Consider the following 20,346-nt stretch of genomic DNA (forward strand, 5'->3'; position numbering starts at 1 on the left):
CACCTCTAATTAAGGGACAAATTGTCCGATCCCTTCCTGAGAGGTTCTAATATATTTTCTTTGAATCATCACAGTTTTTCATTCAACACTCATAAAATTTCTTCCATGCAGTGAAAAAAAAAAAAGGAAAATTAATTTGAGTTTTGTCATCTTGAGTTCAAATTATGTTTTTCGCAATCACGAGTGTGTGTGTGTGTTTGTGTGTGGGGGCGGTATGTGTATGTGTGTGTAGGCATGTGTGTGTGTCTGTGTATAGGCATGAGTGTGTGGGTAGTTGTGTGTTTGTTTGAGTGGGGGCGGGGTATGTGTAGGCATATGTGTTTGTGTCTGTGTGCAGGCATGAATGTGTGGGTAGTTGTGTTTATTTGTGTGTGTGTATGTGTAGGTGTCTGTATGTGTTTGTGTGTGTATGTGCTTGTGTATAAGTGTGTATGTGTTTGTGTGTGTGTATGTGTTTGTGTATGAGTGTGTATGTGTTTGTCTGCGTGTGTAGTTGTGTACGTATGCGCTTGTGTGTAGGATATGGATGCAACCTGGAGACGGCTTTCACTATAGGAGCAGCATCGTGAGGAGCCGGTCGACGGTGATGCTGCAGAGGGTGGCGGGGGGGGGGGGGGGAATAAAATCATAGGACATCAAATTAGTCAAATGAAAGCAATAAGTAATCATAATTGCTCAAAAAAAACTTCGATTTCCAGTTACCAATCTCGACCATCCCCAGGTAATTCCCAAATTAGAAAACACCATCCGCCGACCGGTGTTGCAAGAGCGAAACCGAACTTCCCGCAGTTTCGCTTTCTCCCAGTGAGAAAGTCTCGCGTCATAGCCTTTCGGACCAACCTTGTTTCCAAACATTGTTGCGAAGAAAATGAAAGCCAAACAAAAGGAAAGGAGACAAACCAGAAACGTCCGCGCATGCGCTCTCCCGGAACCCGTCTCCCGCGGTTCGTTGAAAAAGAAATGAGAATTCCCTCTTCGACTCTCTAACGTTCTGGATCCAGATTAGAAGACGGTGACAGGGCTCGCACTAACAACGGAGCACCGAGAGGAGGTATTAACAGCCATGGAGATAATTAAAGAACAAGTGAAGCGGTTCGGGTGGTTGTTCTACGTGATGGACCCCCGCGAACACACTTACGAGAAAATCGAAGATGTTAAGGACTATTATGCGGAGGTAAATTTATGATTTCTATTTTCTTGTAGAGCGGGATGTATAAGTGCGTTGATTAATAATGGCTCGACATTTATGGATAAACTTAACAAAATTACCCGGCGTTGTCTGGGTCAGTAATAATTGTGAGAAACAATCGCTACTTTCATTCGTTTTCTGTTTTAACTGAAAGAACTCAAATCACACCGCTTCGACGTGATTAAAAATCGAGCTTCTTCCTTGCCCATAAAAGTAAAATAGCAATAAGTATGAAGAACGAACGAATATTCATTTAGAAACGAAAGCACGAATTGAAGCAAATAAAAATTTGAAGAATTTCGAAAATATAAACTAACAAAAACAAAGATCACTAGAAAAACCGTGCGTTTTGTTTAATTAAATAGTACACACATACAAAAAGAAAAAAAAACTACTTTACTATGTTTCCCTAAGTGTGCAAAAAGTAGAGTCTCCAAATGTTTAAATGACTTTAAATTCATGTTCGCTCAGGAGAAGCCTTAATTCAAAATTTTCATTATGATCACTTTTAATATTGCTGTTGTAAGGCAACGAATATTCGCAACAATGGGTTTTATATTTAATCATTTAATGGGAAAATTACATGACATTTACTGTTCTCCATCATAACGTTTTTAAACTAAGTTTTTTAGGAATAAATTATAGCCTAAGTTGCTCCCTGATAATGTAGCTATCTATGGTGAAAAAATTGTTAAAATCGGTCCAGTAGTTTTGAAGATTACCTCGGACGGACATACATACAAAAGTAGCCATTTATGTATAAAGATTGTATATATTAGAGAACAAAGAGGTTCCGAAATTTGTTCCAGATGAAATAAAAATAAAATGCTTAAATTTATATATATATATATATATATATATATATATATATATATATATATATATATATATATATATATATATATATATATATATATATATATATATATATACATATATATATTTATATATATAAAGTATACACATACATACATATATACTATATATACAGAGAGAGAGAGAGAAAACAGTGAAAGACTTAAATTGGTGAATGTCAATGCACCAGTGATTCACTGGAAGTACTCGGGTCTTTCGCCTATTGTTTTGCCATGTCAATGTTGTCATTTACCAAATTCCGGCCTTTCACATTAACATGTAAAAAGAAATGGGCACACGCGAACATTTTTCCTCATTTCTTCATTTTTCAAAAAATATTATCAATCTCTCAGCGAAAAACAGTCCCTGTGACTAAACAGCCGTTCTCCCCCCCCCCCTGGTATGGTATTTTTAAAAAATTTCTTCCATTGTTCACATGTGCCTCTATAGGAGGGAACGTGTGAACAGGCCTGAGGCACATATGAACACGATTAAAAATGCAGGACAAGTTTTATATTTTAATGAAAAATTCTTCAATATGAAACATATACGTATACCAATTATATTAAAGGGTTTGCAACCTATACTGTGTTAGTTTAAATTGTACAGTTACTATGTCATTTAGAAATTATTTTTTCGCCAATATATAACTCTTCTCACTATCAAATTTAGGAGCCCCGTCATCTACCTTAGAACTAACTTGCAAAAATAAAGAATTTTTAATTTAACAAAAAAAAAAAAATTAAACATCGTCATAAATTTTCTTGAATGTCTATATAATGGTTTGTAATAATTAAATTGATCTTATTAGTCAGTTTAAAATATTTTTCTCACGTGAGGAGGACAGTGATAAAACTGTTTACAATCCCTGCTAAAACCAAGAAGTTATCACCACAGAAACATAAACTGGCTCATTGCTTTAAAAGTTTGGACAAAAGTTAGGACTGGTACTGCCATTGAGAATTTTCAAGATTATTTGCTTAAAGTTACCTTAATAAAACATATTCTGTTCACAAGTGCCCCCTTTTCCCCTTTGTGTATATATACGGAAGATATCCCAATGTCAATTAAAATTTTAAAAAATGAATAAGATTAAAGGTAACCGATGAAATTTTGCGTCATCAGACAACGGTTAATTGGAGCGTGACAAAAATTTGTTTTTCGTGATTTTCAAATTTTTATTTCTATTTTTTACATAGCTTACACGCATTTTTCATTTGCAGCTTAAGGAAAGCTGTTGACACTGGTTTATTTGGGTTTATGTTTGGTTCAATCAGTAATTTATTTTTCTTTTTATATTTTGGGGTTTGGGGCAAAACGCTCAGATCATTCAGTTTATTGCTTACCCTAAATAAATATGCTTAATACAAGTAAATAAATACATTCTAATTTATCAAAAAGAACATTTAGATACAGTATCACCATAACTAACGTTTTCGAAAATGAGAATAAGTATTCCCAAACGTTAACTTAGCCAACTAGACTCATCAAACTTCCACAAATAAACAGTGTTCTTGATTTCTAACGAAAAAAAAAACATCTATAGCGCCACCTAGTATCGAGCCAGAGAAACTTAGAGAGGAGAAATTGGGCACAGCGACGAAATATCACTACTTTACACTATCCAGTATTTCCATTTTGAAAACTCTCATTTGGAACCCCTTGCAGTCATGCAAAAGAAAATAAAAGTAAAAAGGCACAAATTCCTTGAGGAAAATACCGACACCTGTTTCGGGGTTTCAAGGAAGCTCTTTTGAATACAAAAAGGGGAGCTTTTATGTCTTTTCATCTAAAAGCTCAGGTTTTTTTTTTTTTTTTTTTTTTTTTTTCCCACTGAAAAATGAGTTCCTTGAAACAGGGAAACACATGTCTGCAAATTTGTGCCCTTCAACGTTATCCTACTTTCTTCTACTTTTCAAGCACATAGTTATTTCTTCAACCATGTACGTCTAGTGCATTAAAGGTCAAATAGTTATGCAAAACTGTAATCAATCTGATCGTGTCCGAACTTTATTACCGATTAAAATATTTGCTGTTCATTTCTATCCCATTTTAGAAATGCGTATTTTGACGCAGCTGAAACTTCTTAGTCGCTCTATTCTTTTATTCTAGAGGAACGAATATGCAGAATTCATAAGTGTGAAAAACTATCAAAAACGAATATTGATCAACTGAAAAATACGGGAAAATTGATAACTTATTTTACTGAAGTTAATTTTACAATTTTTCTTTCACATTTTCACTTATTAATTTGCTGCAAGAAAAGTAGAGCCCCAACAATCCGAATTCCAACTAGTCGAATAGTTGATTATCCGAATCGCTTTCAGAATTTCAGAAGAAAAAAAAATGGCGAAAATGAACTGCGAATCGCAAAATAATGATTGTATCTTTGCGCGCTTTTATCCTTCCCTGTGCGAAGATACTTTAACAGCTTACTTGGACCGAGATGTTCAACAAGCAATGACATTCATTTACAGCAACACTGTACATACTAAAATAAGATGTAAAATAAGAAATAACGTCAAAAAGCAGTCTTTTCATCCATAAACTCATTTCTTTGCATTGAAAAAAGCATTCTTTGTAACGCCGAAACTAGCGGTTGGAAGTAGTGCGCTATAAGTAGTGATGCTACTGTAGTAGCTACATTTTTAGTAGTTTGTAGTGTAGCGCACTACTTTTGAAAAAAAAAGTAGAGTAACGAGTAGTTCGCGACAAAAAAATTGTAGCGATCTCTGAAAACTACTTTCAAGTAAACAAAAATAAAAAAAAAAATTTAAAAAAATAATAATTTGAATTTTGACATCTTGAATTCAAATTATGTTTTTCGCAATCACGAGTGTGTGTATGTAGGCGTGTGTGTTTGTGTGTATGGGGTATGTGTGTTTGTGTGTGGGGGGTATGTGTGTTTGTGTATAGGGGGTATGTGTGTGTAGGCATGTGTTTGTGTCTGTGTGCTGGCATAAGTGTGTGGGTAGTTGTGTGTATGAATGTGTGTGTGGGGGGTATGTGTATGTGTGTGTGTGTATGTGTAGGTGTCTGTATGTATGCGTGTGTGTGTGTGTAGTTGTGTATGTATGCGCGAGTGTGTAGGACATGGACACAACCTGGAGACGGCTTTCGCTATAGGAGCAGCATCGTGAGGAGCCGGTCGACGGTGATGGTGCGGAGGGTGGCGGTGGGAAAATAAAATGATAGGACGCCAAAAACAGTCAAATGAAAGCAATAAGCAATCGTGATTGCTCAAAAACGAGGTTTCTCAAACAATCTGACTGGTGCACGTCTTATGCGAGTAAAACTTGCATCTATCGGATTCGAAAGACTGAAAAATACGAGCGGACATCAGACATATTTCGACACCATATGAGGCAGTGAGAAGCAAAGGGATGCAAGTGGACTATTTTAAGTTTCGAGTAAAACGCGTTTAAAGATCAGATCCTAGGTAGGCTTTCATTGAAATTGTTTTCTAAATCATGCTATACAGCAGCACCTACCCGGGCTGCTAGTACAATCTCTTGCCCCAAGACAGAGGAGAGGTTCACCAACCATTTGTACTGGTTATCTCCAATTTTTTAATTTTACTACTTGCATCCCTTTTGCTTCTCACTGCCTCATTATGTTCCGTCTGTTAGACGCCATTAGTTTGTTTGGCATCGAAATGCTCACATTTCTCCAACATTTTTCTTCAGTAGAGCATGCGTTCCAAGACTCCCCACTTAGACAGAAATTTCGCGTTGAGGAAAAGTGTATCTATACGATTTTTTTAAATGAACATACCAATTATTTTAGACATTTGTAAACACCCCTCACAAACTATTTTAACCCATTTCTTAACTTCATTTTTCCGAATATAAACGTAGAGAACTAAAATTTTACTGTATTTAAAAAAAAGGCTGTGTTATTGAATAAAAATACGGTTATGGTGCTCAAAAATAATGGGAGAGAATGGCATAAAATGAAAAAATACGGTACGTATATTGTGTAGCAATAATAAAATGCAGCACTACAATAGCAATGTATAGTAAGGTGTATCGAAAATTTTTTTTTCCGAAATTCAATTTGTCAAGTTGATAAAAAGTTGTCTCTACCGACCCTCATATTACATAAAAAAAAAATTTCCGAATCCAATAACATTTCGGCGTCCCGCACGAGGCCTAAAATAACTTTCTTCAAAAAAATCAATTTTTTTTTCCTTTTTCTTTTTTTTTTTTTTTTTTGAATAACAGAAAATATAAAAAAATTTTGAAAAAAAAATAGAACCGACTTCAAAATTGCTCTAAAAAGTGAAAAATAATTTTATTCTTTAAACACCATCGATAATACTTTTAAACATAATTTTTGAAGTTGGCGCAAAAACGATCGATAAAATCATTCACAGCCATAACTCAACTACAAGTTATAAATTTAACCACGTCCAGTTTCTTCACTACCACATGCACTACGCATTGATGACAGCATATTTGAGTAACGGTATAAATGTTTCGTTCCTAAGTTTGGATGATTTTTTGATAAAAATATGAACGAAGCATGGTTACAATGGATTTTACTTTTTGTTTTTGCGCCAACTTCAAAAATTATGTTTAAAAGAATTATCGATGGTGTTTAAAGAATAAAATTATTTTTCACTTTTTAGAGCAATTTTGAAGTCGGTTCTATTTTTTTTTTTTTTTTTTTTTTTCAAAATTTTTTTATTTCATTCTTTTTAGTGTAAATGTAGATATTTCAGTAAAAGTAAGAAGTTACCTAGTAAGAAGTGCGGCTCTATATCACTGTATTACTTTAGAAAAGCCTTTATTCAAAATTATCATTACAATTACTATTAATGTTACAGTTATATGGCACCAAACTTTTATAACAATGAGTTTCATATTGTCGCGTAGATGAAGATAGCAGGCAATAGATAGCGAAGGCAATGTGAAAGCCAAATGAAGCGAATACTCGTTAGTCTCAACTCGAGATCTTTATTCAGAACCACGAATGAACGTTACATCTCCTTATATACAACTTGAAAAAGTGCTGGAACTTTCCAGACTTGAAAAGATACAGAAATTAATAGAACATTCGAGAAAATTCGGGAAACAGTAGAAACGAAATTTTAGTAAAATTCACTTTGTCCTAGTCGGGATTTGAACCCTGGTTGCGCGTGTGGGAGACGAGAATTCTACCACTGAGCCACCGTTATCCACGGATGAAACGTGCGAACTTCGCTACAATATCATTTTAATCATTTAATAGGGAAATTTACTGTTTTTTGCCCATAACTTTTTTTCTAAAGAACAAATATGGTCAAAAAAAGTAATGGGACCTAAGTTGAGCCATCCTCTATCCATTAAAAAAAGAATCATCAAAATCGGTTCACTAGGTGAGACGCTATGAGTGGACAAACAAAAAAAAAACATACATACGGTATGAACTGATAACCGCCTCCTTTTTGAAGTCGGTTAAAAATGTTAAACGAAAAATGTACATAGTAAAGTCAGAGAAAAAAGTAAGGGGGAAAAACTATCATAAATAATATGCAGGTCTCCTGCATTTATTCTAAACTTCCATGATTTTCACACACACACACACAAAAAAAAAAAAAAAAGCATTTTACAAGGCCATGTGGCTTGGTCAGAAATAGGGTTTCCAATCCCAATCCCGAATCTTGCGAGATTTCGCACGATATTTTGCGGGATTAATCCCGCTGGATTGAGAACAAAATCTAGCAAGATTTCAATCCTGCAAAGATGTTCTATGCAAACGTTTTCCAACTTTGACGCTCATAAAACGAATATTTTCACAAGCATCATTTGAAGTTCGAATCACCTTCGTCATACGCCTGCAAGAAGAGCGAGAAAAACTTAGTGTTTCATATGATGAACGATAAAAAGGAATTCGTAATCTCATTTGGAGGTTTCAGTTTCATACGTTCAGTAATGGGGTCGTTTCCAAAATTTTAAAAGTATTTTTTTCTGAGAAAACATGCTTAAAAACACAGGATCTAACCATTTTTCAAATAATTTGTTTAAGTTTAATCTTTAAAAGAAATTACTTAAATCGTCGCGCTTTCATTGTTTATATTTCTTGCCGATGACATCACAAATGACGAAATGCCATTCTGTGTTGCCATTCACAGAGCAAAATATTTAATTCGCATCTTTACTCACGTGTATTGGCAACGATATGGTTGATAGCAAGCGTAGAGAGCAATTGTAATTTGCTTCTTGTTATCATAACGTGGAAACGCGGTAGAAAGATGCGGCAAAATGCATCATTTGTGACGTCATCAAGACCACGCCTTGTTTGAAAGATCTGACATTTTGAAAAAATAATTAAAAAATAACTGTTGGGAAAATGGAAGAATTTTCTGGGTCCATGTTTTTTTTTTGCTTATTCTATCAATTTCAGTGACTAGAAGAACTACTTTTGACTGAAGGAAACAACCCCATTGAGAAAATGCATAGAAAATGAAAATTTAAACGTTTTCGAAAACCTTCACTAAAATTTAAAACAAAGAAATTTCCGCTTTAGAAAAAAATTAAGAAAGTGCAGTACAGATTGAAAAACTGGCTGGAGTAGTTAAAATACAATGTTGGAACGCTTCAGTAAGCTTAGGAAAACACTCAAAACCTTTAACTTAATAAAAGTGCACAATATTTTTCTCTGAAGAAGAAAGCATTGAAAAATATATCATTATTATTAATGTAGAAAGTTAATGTAATGTAGAAAGTGTCTGCTAATACTTTTGTCACCGTGAAGCTGATATTATAGATGTGGGTGGTACTTTGAAAGTTATTTCGGATGAATTAGCTGACTAATCTGCAATATTCGGCAAAGAGCGACAGAAACTTTGATGAAACACAGGATGACTCGCAGTACGTTAAGCGGCTCAAGTTTTTGAATGTCTTTTTTAAGAGAGAGGTAAAATTAGCGAAGTTATATAAAAACTTTTACTGAGACTGTGACTTGGTGAAACCAATAAGCGTTCACTCACTGCTGCAATGAATCAAATACAGTGATACAACGACCAACGTTATTGTAGTGAAATTGGATACAGCAGCACAGAAATCAAAGACATTATATTCGTCCAAATTTTGCAGTTCTTGAGTAAAACCCAAGCATGACTCCCATAAGAAAAGAAAAATTATTAGAAGGTCGTGAGGTTTGTGGAGATCTTATGCTAAAAGTCCACAATTATTTAAACTCTGTAAAACTAACTGTTGTGGAGCCATAGCCCGCGTTTTCATCAATCGCATTACTTTTGGGGAAAAATTCCCTTCCCATCTCATCCCATACGAAGCGAAGGGTACACTTTTGTATACCAAACGATAGTTGCTTATTATTATGTGACTTTGCAGTACTGTACAAATGGTGTACTGAAAAAGCCTCTAGCAAAACTCACGCATCCTATTAGAGTTGTTGAAAAACAGTAGAATGGAAAAAGCTTGATGTGTGTGTGTAATATGATAATACGCATAATGTTCTACATATGTTTTGGTGTTTAGTTATTTATATTTAATTCTTGTAATAACAAACTTCCATGTAAATAAAATGAAAACTATGTTTGCAAGAATATTTTATAACCTTCTTTTTTTTTTTGAACTTTATGAAACTAATCTTACAATATAATGAGAAAATAAATTCAAATAATTTTTATCACTAAAACATAAAGAAATGTATCAAAAAATCTTTATTAGCAAAAGAATTATTAAACCAACATTTGCAAAAAAAAATTTTTAGAGCTAATACATTTACATAAAAAATTCTAACTAGAACTTTAAAAAATCCTTACTTCTGCGTACTATGCAGGAACCTAAATGCCGCATGAGAGCAAAACCTTTTATTTGACGTTAATATTCCTGTCTTTATTACTCACAATTTTTAACTTGAAAAATTTTTAACTTTTGTTCTGTTATTCAAAAAATTTTTTAGAAAAAAAATGATTTTTTGAAGAAAATTATAAACTTTAAGCCTCGTGCAGGATACCTAAATATTTTTTGATTCGGGTAAAAAAAAATTATGTTAGATGTGGGTCGGGCAGCTTTCTTATCGATTTGACAAATTGAATTTCGTAAAGAAGTTTTTTTCGATACACCCTACTGTACAGTAGATAGATTAATTATATTCTACGCACTTTTTAATTGTTCAAGCATATTGAAAATCTTTACATTTCTTTAGTTGACAGAAACTTTCTATTATTCCTTTTAAAACTTTAGAAAAACAGCCCACTTATGTGAAATAATGTTTCATCAACTTCATATTTAGAGTGAAAAAGATGCGGAGTTGCGATTTGTAAATTAACAAAGCGATGTTTCGACTAGTGCAGTGTGGGGTACTTTTGCTTTCAGTGATGCTAAAAGGAAAGTCCATTCACGAAACAAATATTTAGTACCCAATAAAGAAGGTGATAGTTAAGCCTTGCGATTCCCTTCCAAAAATTTTCGTGTTACGGGGTGAGGAATTTGCGTTAGCTCCAAAATTCGTTACTCGCGAAAAGTTCGCTATTTAGCCATTTCGCGCTAGTCGACACTTGCACATTAAGGTAAAGTAAGCATTCTTAGTTATGTTTCATATTTCGAATGTTTATTAATATTTGATTATAAATGCTTTGGATATTTTTTTGAGATATTTTTAAAATTTCTTTATTTTTTCTTTTTTACTGATCAACAAAATGAAAGTCAATTATTAAATACTGTAAGTTTTCGAGATCATTTGCTAAAATTGAAAAATGCTCTTATTTCATTTTATCAGTAACGTAAGAAAGGAGATGGTGTCCAAGACAGAACCCCTAGCTTGAAACTCAAAATCAATTAACTAGTTCCTACAAAATACAAGTGTCTGTAAAATTAACTCCTATAACGAAAATTAAAGTTTTTCTCTTTTGTTTAACAGATGTTTTTCACCATCTAAATCAATTATTATGTACATCTTTGTATGTCTATATAAAATTTTAATCAAATTATGACTGCGTCTAATTTACATTTTCAAGTAGCCGAGGTGCACTTCTTCAATGAAATATTCACTGTCAGGAAAGGATTAAAAACTTGAAAGTTGAATTCCTGCAACTTTTTAAATCCTTTCTTGCAGCGAATATTCGTAAGAATCGTAAAAAATGTTTGGAATGACAAATTGGCTCGGTAAAGGAATGAAACAATAAATAAATCTTTGTAATATTCCATGTTCAAATGAGCCAGTTTATTAATCTAAACTAGTTTTTTAAATTTTTTCGTTCAATCCTCAAACTGTGTATATGTGTATTCTTTTCATTTATTTATTTTTTAAAAAGTAGCGAAGTAGCGACTACTTTTCAAAAGTAGTTTGTAGTTGTAGTTGCTACATTATGAGAATAGTAGTTTTAGTTGCTACATTATGAAAATAGTCTTTGTAGATGTAGTTAACTACATTTGTAATAAAGTAGTTGTAGTTCGCTACAAACAAAAATTAGTTTTTCCAACCACTGGCTTAAACACGTGTCTGCAGTAATTTGCAATTTGTGCTTTTTGACGTTACTATTTCTTATTTTACTTTTTATGCTCAAAGGTATTTAACTTATAGTAGGGGAATGTGGGGCAAAGTGAAATAGTTAAGATGACTGAGGTTTTCAAAACTAACAAATTGGAACTTCAAAACTACAATACATAAAGAAATAACATTGTATTTTACAATAAATTTTGCAGTGAAATATTATTTTTTTATTTTTGGCAGTAAAATTGGGCCTTCAAAAAAAAACTGGACATTTCTCACTTTTTCTTTATATGAGGTAAAGTGAAAAATTAAATTTTTTTCGATTGAAATATTTTCGATTCGATTGTGAAAATATTTTTGAACAAATTAATGAGCAAATAAAAGCATAATTGAATAAATAAAAATATCATAAAAAAATAAACTAATAAGTAAATAAATAAATTAATAAATATATGAGGGGAAAAAATGAGTGAATCAAGTAGTGAATGAATAAGAAAATAAGTGAATGAATTAATTAATAAGTGAAGTATTGAATAGAGGAATGTAAATGAATTAATTGATAAATGAATGCGTAAGTGATTTAGTAAATGATGGAATGAGTAATCGAAATAAACTATTTCACTTTGCCCCATCCAATTTGCCCAGCATGAACTTGACTAATTTTGAAAAATATCAAAAATACAAATAAACTTTATATTAACTAAACAAATAGTGCACCGGATATTCGAAGGTCCCAATTAATATTTAAAGTGTTAATAACAAAAACTTTATCATTTAATTTTTTGACTTATGACAAAATATTACAATTTGAGTATCAATTTTTGAAAAATGCTTTGTATTATAGCTTGCTTTGATTTTCAGAGGTAAGTTTTTCTTGACTGGAATAGACTACATATGTTACTACATGGTCAAAATATTACTAGTTAAGTGTCGATAAAAGCGGAGTAAATATTTCACTATTTCACTTTGTCCTCCCTACATACTATTCACTTATAAATACGCTGAGCATGAAAAGTGCTACCTCTGTACTTCACTAGTGGTACCCGCACGGCTTTACTCGTAGTAGAAAACTAAAAGATCTTTTGGTTAGCCTGTATATTTACAAAACATGTATGGTGAATTTCTCACCAATTGGCTTGCCTATGTCACGGTTCCACATTATGATAACTTGGTAATTTATTCGTCCATCTTATGATAATTTTGCTCGGGAAAATGTTCTTAAAATTGGAACAGAAAAAGAAAAAAATCGAATTTTTGAAAAATCGCTTCGAGATGCACACTACCATGCTACAAACTAACTTTGTGCCAAATTTCATGAAAATCGGCCGAACGGTCTAGGCGCTATGCGCGTCACAGAGATCCAGACATTCAGACAGACAGAGATCCAGACTTTCAGCTTTATTATTAGTAAAGATTAATTAAAATCTATTTTTCTTTAGAAACAGTTTTTTTTTCTTTTTCATCTTCCTACATTGATTGATTAAAATAGACCCCCTTTTCAGAAAATCCGATTATATAAACTTTAAACTATTCGAATGGTATCCGGTTCGGACTGATTCGGATAATTTGAGTTTTATACTGTATTTATTTTCGGGAGGGGGGAGGTGACTGCCAGAGTGTATAAACTCAATACAAATTACATCAAACAACAACAAAAAACACTCCCACTTACATAAAAATGCATTGATTTCTCAAAACCGGGAGGAGCAATTGCCCCCTTCCTGACCCCTAAATGACGAACCTGTGTATCTTACTTTACTTTAAGCCTAGAAGTGCATCAGATAACGTTACGTATTATGCTTGCTTCCAACTTAAGTTGGCTATGACGTCACAACGCGCGGAAGAAAAAACGAGTTAACAGTAAATGTCGCACTTGTTAGCAAATAAGAGGAAGTCGCAACCTGTCTATCAGTTGCTATTGGTTGTCGCGTTGGATTCAAATGGATAAAATGCTCCGCGCTGCTTCGCTGGTAAAGTTGAAAATATTTAACGATTGACAGAAATTATGACCAATAAATGCTACGTACGCGTGAGTTTAACTAACTAATCCAGTTTCTAAAGCGAAGAGCATAATTTCACCCGAATATTAGACAAGGCGCTAGGAACTATTTCCTTCGCTTGGTCGCAATTCATTTCTCCATTGTCAAGTAAACTTGCAGACTTCGATCACATTGCCAGCTGCCCATATTATCAATGTATATTATGTAACAGAGATAGGCTAGGGTTCCGTATGACAATGCTAATTCTTCCAAGTGTGCTACCAATCGAAAAAGTATGGGAGCTCCAGAGTAAGGGAATATAAGTATACTTGAATAATTGGGTCGTTTCCAAAATTTTAAAAGTATTTTTTTTCTGAAAGAGCATGCTTAAAAACGTAGGATCTGACCATTTTTAAAATAATTTGTTTACATTTAATATTTTTAAAAAATTACTTAAATCGGAGTGCTTTCATTGCTTACGCATTCTGCCGATGATATCATAAATGATGAAATGCCATTCAGTGTTGCCATTCACAGAGCAAACTATTTAATTCGCATCTTTACTCACGTGTATTGGCAACGATATGGTTGATAGCAAGCGTAGAGCACAATATTTAATTCGCTTCTTGATTATCATAGCGAGGAAACGTGGTAGAAAGATGTGGCAAAGTGCATATTTGTAACGTCATCAAGAATAAGTCTTGTTTGAAAAATTGGACACTTTAAAAAATTAATTAAAAAAAACTGTTGGGAAAATAAAAGTATTTTCTGGGTACATGTTTTTTTTTTTTTTTTTTCGCTCTTTCTATCCATTTCAATGACTAAAAGTAGTACTTTTGACTGAAGGAAACCATCCCATTCATTTTTATCGTCAAAATTTTTCGCTGAGTACATAAGTGACGCCATTCGCCCCTAATATACTGATCTTTTAAGTTAGGGAATACGGGAACCTTTAAAAATTCACTTTGGGCTCCATAAATTCTCTAAATTTTAAGTGCCGTTGTTCGAACCAAATATACTGTTCCTTTAAGTCAGGAAGTTAAAGAATTCACTTTGGTCGCCATGAATTTTCTAAATTTGTGAGTGCTGTTGTTCGTAGCTAATATGCTGTTTTTTTTTAAATTAGGCAATACAAGCACTTAAAGAATTCACTTCGACCGTCAAAAGTTTTCTCTAAATTTGTAAGTGCAGGTATTCGTACCTAATATTCTGCTCTTGTAAGTTAGGGAATAAATGAACTTGAAAAATTCACTTTGGACACCATGAGTTTTCTCTAAATTTCTAAGTGCCGTTATTCGTTCCTAATATACTGCTTTTTTAAGTTAAAGAACACAGGTTCTTAAAAAAATTTTAATCTAATTAAGTTCTATTTTAATAAGGCATACTCAGGCCGTCATTTAAGGGGTTGGGGGGGGGGGCGATTTTTTCTTCTCCCGGCTTTGAAAAATTAATGCTTTTACATTATGTGGAGGTGGTTTTTGTTGTTTTCCAATAAAATTTGCATTGAGTATACAAATTTCGCCCCCCCCCCCCGGGAAAAATTCAAAATGACGTACTTCTGCATTTACTTAAAATCACCAGCTTTATTGCTGCGAATCCTCAAGTATGCTATGACAGGGGTGCACATCTAGGGAAGGGGGGGGGGGTCATGGTGCAGACTGCACTATGGAAAGTTTTAGGGAGCAATATTTTGAGAGGTATTTTTCTTATTTGGCGGAGGGGGGCTCAATCTCCTGGAGGTTTCAGCGGTATTTAGGGGGGTGCACCCTTGTTCTAAGGGGGATGGGTACTCCTGGTTATGACATCGAAGCTTAATTATTTCAAAACGTATGAAACATGGCAGCAAATTGTTGGTTTAGAAATTTGAGTTAGAACAAAGTTCGCAAATGAACTAGATCTATATTAACGGTAAGACTTTTTAAATATGAAAAATAAAGTCCCTACCAGTCATTCGTTTTTCAAAAAAGAAAAAGTAATAAATTAATCAAATAAAATCATTGATTGTATCTCAAACTTCTCATTCCTTCCTGCTTCATTCTTGTAAAAAAGAAGTCGAGGAAGCAAAACTATTTTCTAAAGAATATTTTTCGCAATTATATTTTCAAGTTTCTGACTTCGCTTGTATGTGTGTGTGCGTTTGGTTTTTTCCTTTCCATTTTTTTTTCTTATTACTCTAACTTGTGTGCAGTGTTTTACCCAATCTAGATGTTTTCCAAGAGACAAAGCAAATTAACTAACGACATCTCAAAATGCGGTTTCCTTTTCATGGAAGTTTGGAAGATCAGCCAAGTATGCATATTTTTTTTCCGACGCAATTGCAAAATAGGTACCATTAACCTAATGCTCTAAATATTTGGGATTAGAAATAGATCCACAGAGAAACCACAAAAATAATGACTACTTAAGTGGCTTGGATTCGATCTTTTCTGATCTTGTAACGATGCGTCGAGTGTTTTTCTTTGGAAACATTAAAATTAAAACTTATGGGTGGAGAGTACTTTTAATGGGAGTTACCAGGAAAACCACACGAATCTATAAATAAAACGAAGAATGTATGTGCATATACATATGTGTGCATGTATGTTCCCTATACAAATCCACAGTTTACGTTGTATCTCGACCAAATTTGGAAGGGAACCCGAAAACAAAATACCGAACCGTTCGAGTTTTAATTTTAGGACCCAAAAATGGCATTAAATGGCTATTTCTACCATTTTCTCATTCGAAAGCCCGCGAAAAATACCTCCGCCAATTTAGATTCTTTGCATTTCAAAAAAAAAAAAGAAGGCTGTGAAATCACCAGGTGAAAAATAATAAGCATTTTTAAGTGATGGAACATCAATATCAAATCGGAAATTTATAGTCTGCTATGAGCTCATTTTTAACTAGCGTAAAAAGAATTCACCGAGAAGAAAGATCTGTTGCCAGTTTTTTCTCGTCTGAACAAACAAAATTCTTGCTTTTGTTTTGAGGCTTTCCCTGTAGTCGGGGGATTTAAACCTTTTCCTTTTTAAAATATTTTTTAAAAATGTTAAACTTAGTCAAATTATTTAAAAAATGGTCAGATCCTATGTTTTCAAGCATGCTCTTTCAGAAAAACTTTTAAAATTTTGGAAACGACCTCATTATTTGCACATATTAATGTTATATATCATTCGAAGGAGCAGATTTTTCTGCGTTCAATGCATTTGTTCCAATTTTTTAACGTAGTTAGAGAATTCATAGAGAATTATATTTTCGTAGTAGAGAGTTATTTGCGTTCTTACTTGATTTTTTCAAGGTTTCGCTGGATTACATTCACTAATTTCTTCATCGGAACCATCAATAAAAAGTGAAAAAATTGTTCCAGTTTTCTTTTTGATACAATTGAAAAGAGCGATTTTTTTAGCTTCAGATCTAATCCTTCATATGATCGAAGATCCAAGCTTCGATTTCAGTTAGAAAAATGTTACAAGCGTTTCAACTCTAGTTCGAAAATGTCTTCTATTTTATTTTATAGCGATCCATTTCCTGCTAATAATGCTGGGAAAATAATGCCATTTAGTTCATGGCAGTTCCACGTGCGACGGAAGGAGATTTTATTTTTAATAAAAATAAACGAACGAACAAAAAAATAGTTTAAATGATTGCAGTGAAATTATTTTCATTGAAACTGACATTTTCTTCATCGTTAACAATTTAAGTATGAAAAAAGAAACAGAAAAGGAATAATTTTTGTTCTCCCGAAATGTTTATGGCAGAATCCATCTCAATTCAACAAGGGGCGTAACATGATGGTCTCCGAATTTTTTTGAATTTAACTTATGTTTAAATTCATAAAAAAAATTAAGGAACTTTTTTTTGCCCAAAAAAATTCCTGGGTCGAGATACATGCCGCCAAAGATGGCGGTCCTGTCATGATTTCTCACTTGGGATTTTCGTCAAAATCTTCAAAGTTTATCTCAGGAACGGTAGAACATATTTTGTTGCGGTTTGTTTTACTTCAAGGGATATTTCTTCTTGCTTCAAAAAAATATGCAACATTTTGAAATATTGGCTTTAGTTTTTTTCCACAGTCTTTTGAAAAAAAAAAAAGTTTAAAATAATTTTTTTTAAATTTTTCTCAAGTACGCCAATTTTAAAATTTTTCATTTTTTTACAGTTTATTAGTACTACTGAGCACTACGTTTCCTGAAAAGGAGAGCTTCTACTTTTTCGTTTAAGAGATTTTAGAGGCATTTGAAAGAAATGGGGATTTTTAAGGAATTCTTTACGTAATGGCAGACCTGAAAATTAAAAAAAAAAAAAAAAATCTCAACAAGTGGCCAGAAAACACTTTTGATTAAGTTATATATCAAAGTTTTCGTTTTGAGTCGCATTTTTATTCAGGATATTGAATTTAATGAGAACAAGATGGAATATTAAACTTAACGATTCTTTTGGCGTTACGCTGAAAGGTTACGTGGGGAAATGCAGCCAATCGGCTCGAGACTGCGCTCTTAGTTTCATAAAAAATAAAACTCCTGGATAAAGTGGAGACTCAAAATGAAAATTTCGCTATACAACTTAATTACAAGTGTTTTCTTCCCACCTCTTGAGATTTTTTTTTTTTTTTTTTTGAATTTCTAGGTCTGCCATTACGTAAAAATTTCCTTAGAAACCCCTATTTTTTCAAATGCCTCTAAAATCTCTTAAACGAAACAGTGAAAGCTCTCTTTTTCAGGGGAAGTTAGTGCTTAATGATACTAATAAACTGAAAAAATTAAAAATTTTTAAATTGGCATTTTTGAGAAAAATCAAAAAAATTATTTAAAACTTTTTTTTAAAAAAGACTGTGGGAAATAAATAAAGCAAATATTTGCAACTGTTGCATGTTTTTTTTTTCAAACGAGAAACAATATCCTTTTAAATAAAACAAACCGCAACAAAATATGTTCTACCGTTCCTGAGATAATGTACTTTAAAGATTTTGACGAAAATCCCAAGACCGCCATCTTTGGCGGCCTGTATCTTGGCCCAGGAATTTTTTTGGGCAAAAAAAAAAAAAAAAAACACGTATTTCTTATTTTCTTATGAACTTGAACAAATAGTGAATTCAAAAAAATCGGAGACCATCATGTTACGCCCCTTGTTGAATTGAGATGGATTCTACCACATGCTATTTTTTGCTTCGTGACGAAATACATTTTTTTTAAACCAAGTTTGGGGAATTTTTAGTCTAAAATGAAATTTCTGTGACTTATGTATTTATTCACTCTTCTAACTGATGAATACTTTTAAGATAGAGAACTAACAATAAGAAACTTAATTTGAATAAATTTTCATTCATTGGGTTGATTAATTCAAGTTTTTCTGTTATGACGGAATCACGTAATTTTTTAAGGTCCATTTATTGCCATAAATGTAACCATGTTTTTAATGAAATAAAAATTGTTTTGCACTAGACTCATATGACGCTATTGATAATGGAGACGATGTTTGTTTCTTCGTTTGTTCGTGCTCAAAGCCCAAAGACCCCATAGCAGCTACAGCCTTGAAATTTATTATAAAATTCGAACGTGCCCCTGGGGTTTGAACTTGAGAGCCCATTTTCTAAATTTCGATTAATTTTTTACCCTCAAATTTTACGTATTTCATCTAACAGGGACTTTTCCTGACCATGAATTTGTAAACCATTTTCGAACGTCCCAAAGAGTTTTTTTCCCTTTTCTTCAAACGACAGCTATTTTTTTCCTTTTCTCAAACGACAGTTTTGGGGGGTTTTTTTTTTTTTTGGTTTTTTTCGTTTTGATGTATTTTGCTTTGCAGATTTCAATTTTAACCGTTTTCTTCTAGAAAGTGTGGAATGATCATTTTACCTAAATTGCGATACGTTTTTGAGTTGAATTCCTTTTTTTTTTTCTTCGGGTGACGGGATTTTCCTTTTGTATTTGCGATTAGGATTTTAATTTAGAACCTTTTTCTTCTTAGGGTTCGAAATGAGCATTTTATATAAACTGCGTTTCACATTTGAGTTTATTCTTTTTTCTACGGGGAACGGGATTTTCCTTTTGTTGCGCGGGAAGGCGTGAGAGCAGGTTTATCGTTAAGGCGATAAGGGGCTTTCAGATGAGTAAAAATTGATCAAACAAACGTTTTTTCATTCATTATATTTCTAAAAATTAGACCTTTAGCTGAACCGTTTAAAAAGAAAAAGAACTGAATCGGTGGAAAACTGGCGAAGTTATGACACTTTTTGTAGGAGCCGCGCCCCCTTTTTTTTACTAAAAAATGCACATAAAAATGCATATAAAATGCATGAGTAAAAAAAAAGCATATAATATTTAAATTTTTAATACTAATACCATTTTAAATGAATCATAACACCTTATTTGTGGTGAATTTGTATTTAAAACTAATTTGTTTATTCAATAATGAAATTGGCAATAAAACAGAAAATGTTGATTTCCCCAAAACCTAATTTTCGACATAATTACAAAATTCAAACTGCTCCTTTCAAACGAATTATTATTTCGATTTGCTGAAAATTTTATGCCAAGTATTTAAGCGGTTTGTTAACATTTTGTTGTGAAAGATTTTTCTGTTTGATTAGTTTTGTGGAGTATATTTGCTATATTTTATTGAAATATGAACATATTTTATCGAAAACGTCTAGTTTTCGGCTTTTCTTCTCATTATTTATCTTTAAGACAAAATTTTGAAAAAGTAATTCCAACGTCCTAATTTCGGTTGTTTTACGTATCATATTTTGCTAGTATTTTATAAATCTGATGAATTTTCGTTTGCAAGGAGTAATATGACAAAAGCGTTATAAAATCTAAATTTGAATTTAAAAAAAAATTAAATTTCAAAATAATTCAATGAAATTTTATATTTGAGTTAGTGTTAGCATCATGTAAA

At 32.8% G+C, this 20,346-nt stretch overlaps 1 protein-coding gene across 1 annotated transcript in view; it reads left to right on the plus strand.

Annotated features, from left to right (window-relative positions):
* The first annotated feature begins 987 nt into the window (after window positions 1–987).
* LOC129220204 (alkylglycerol monooxygenase-like) overlaps window positions 988–20,346 on the plus strand; it is an 87,127-nt gene continuing 67,768 nt past the window's right edge. The window contains exon 1 of the mRNA XM_054854568.1: window positions 988–1,174. Within this exon, the coding sequence (XP_054710543.1) occupies window positions 1,064–1,174 (111 nt within the window). The 5' untranslated portion in view covers window positions 988–1,063. The remainder of the gene's footprint in view (window positions 1,175–20,346) is intronic.

This window comes from Uloborus diversus, chromosome 4 (genome assembly GCF_026930045.1).
Source record: "Uloborus diversus isolate 005 chromosome 4, Udiv.v.3.1, whole genome shotgun sequence".
Classification (NCBI taxonomy): Eukaryota; Metazoa; Arthropoda; class Arachnida; order Araneae; family Uloboridae; genus Uloborus; species Uloborus diversus.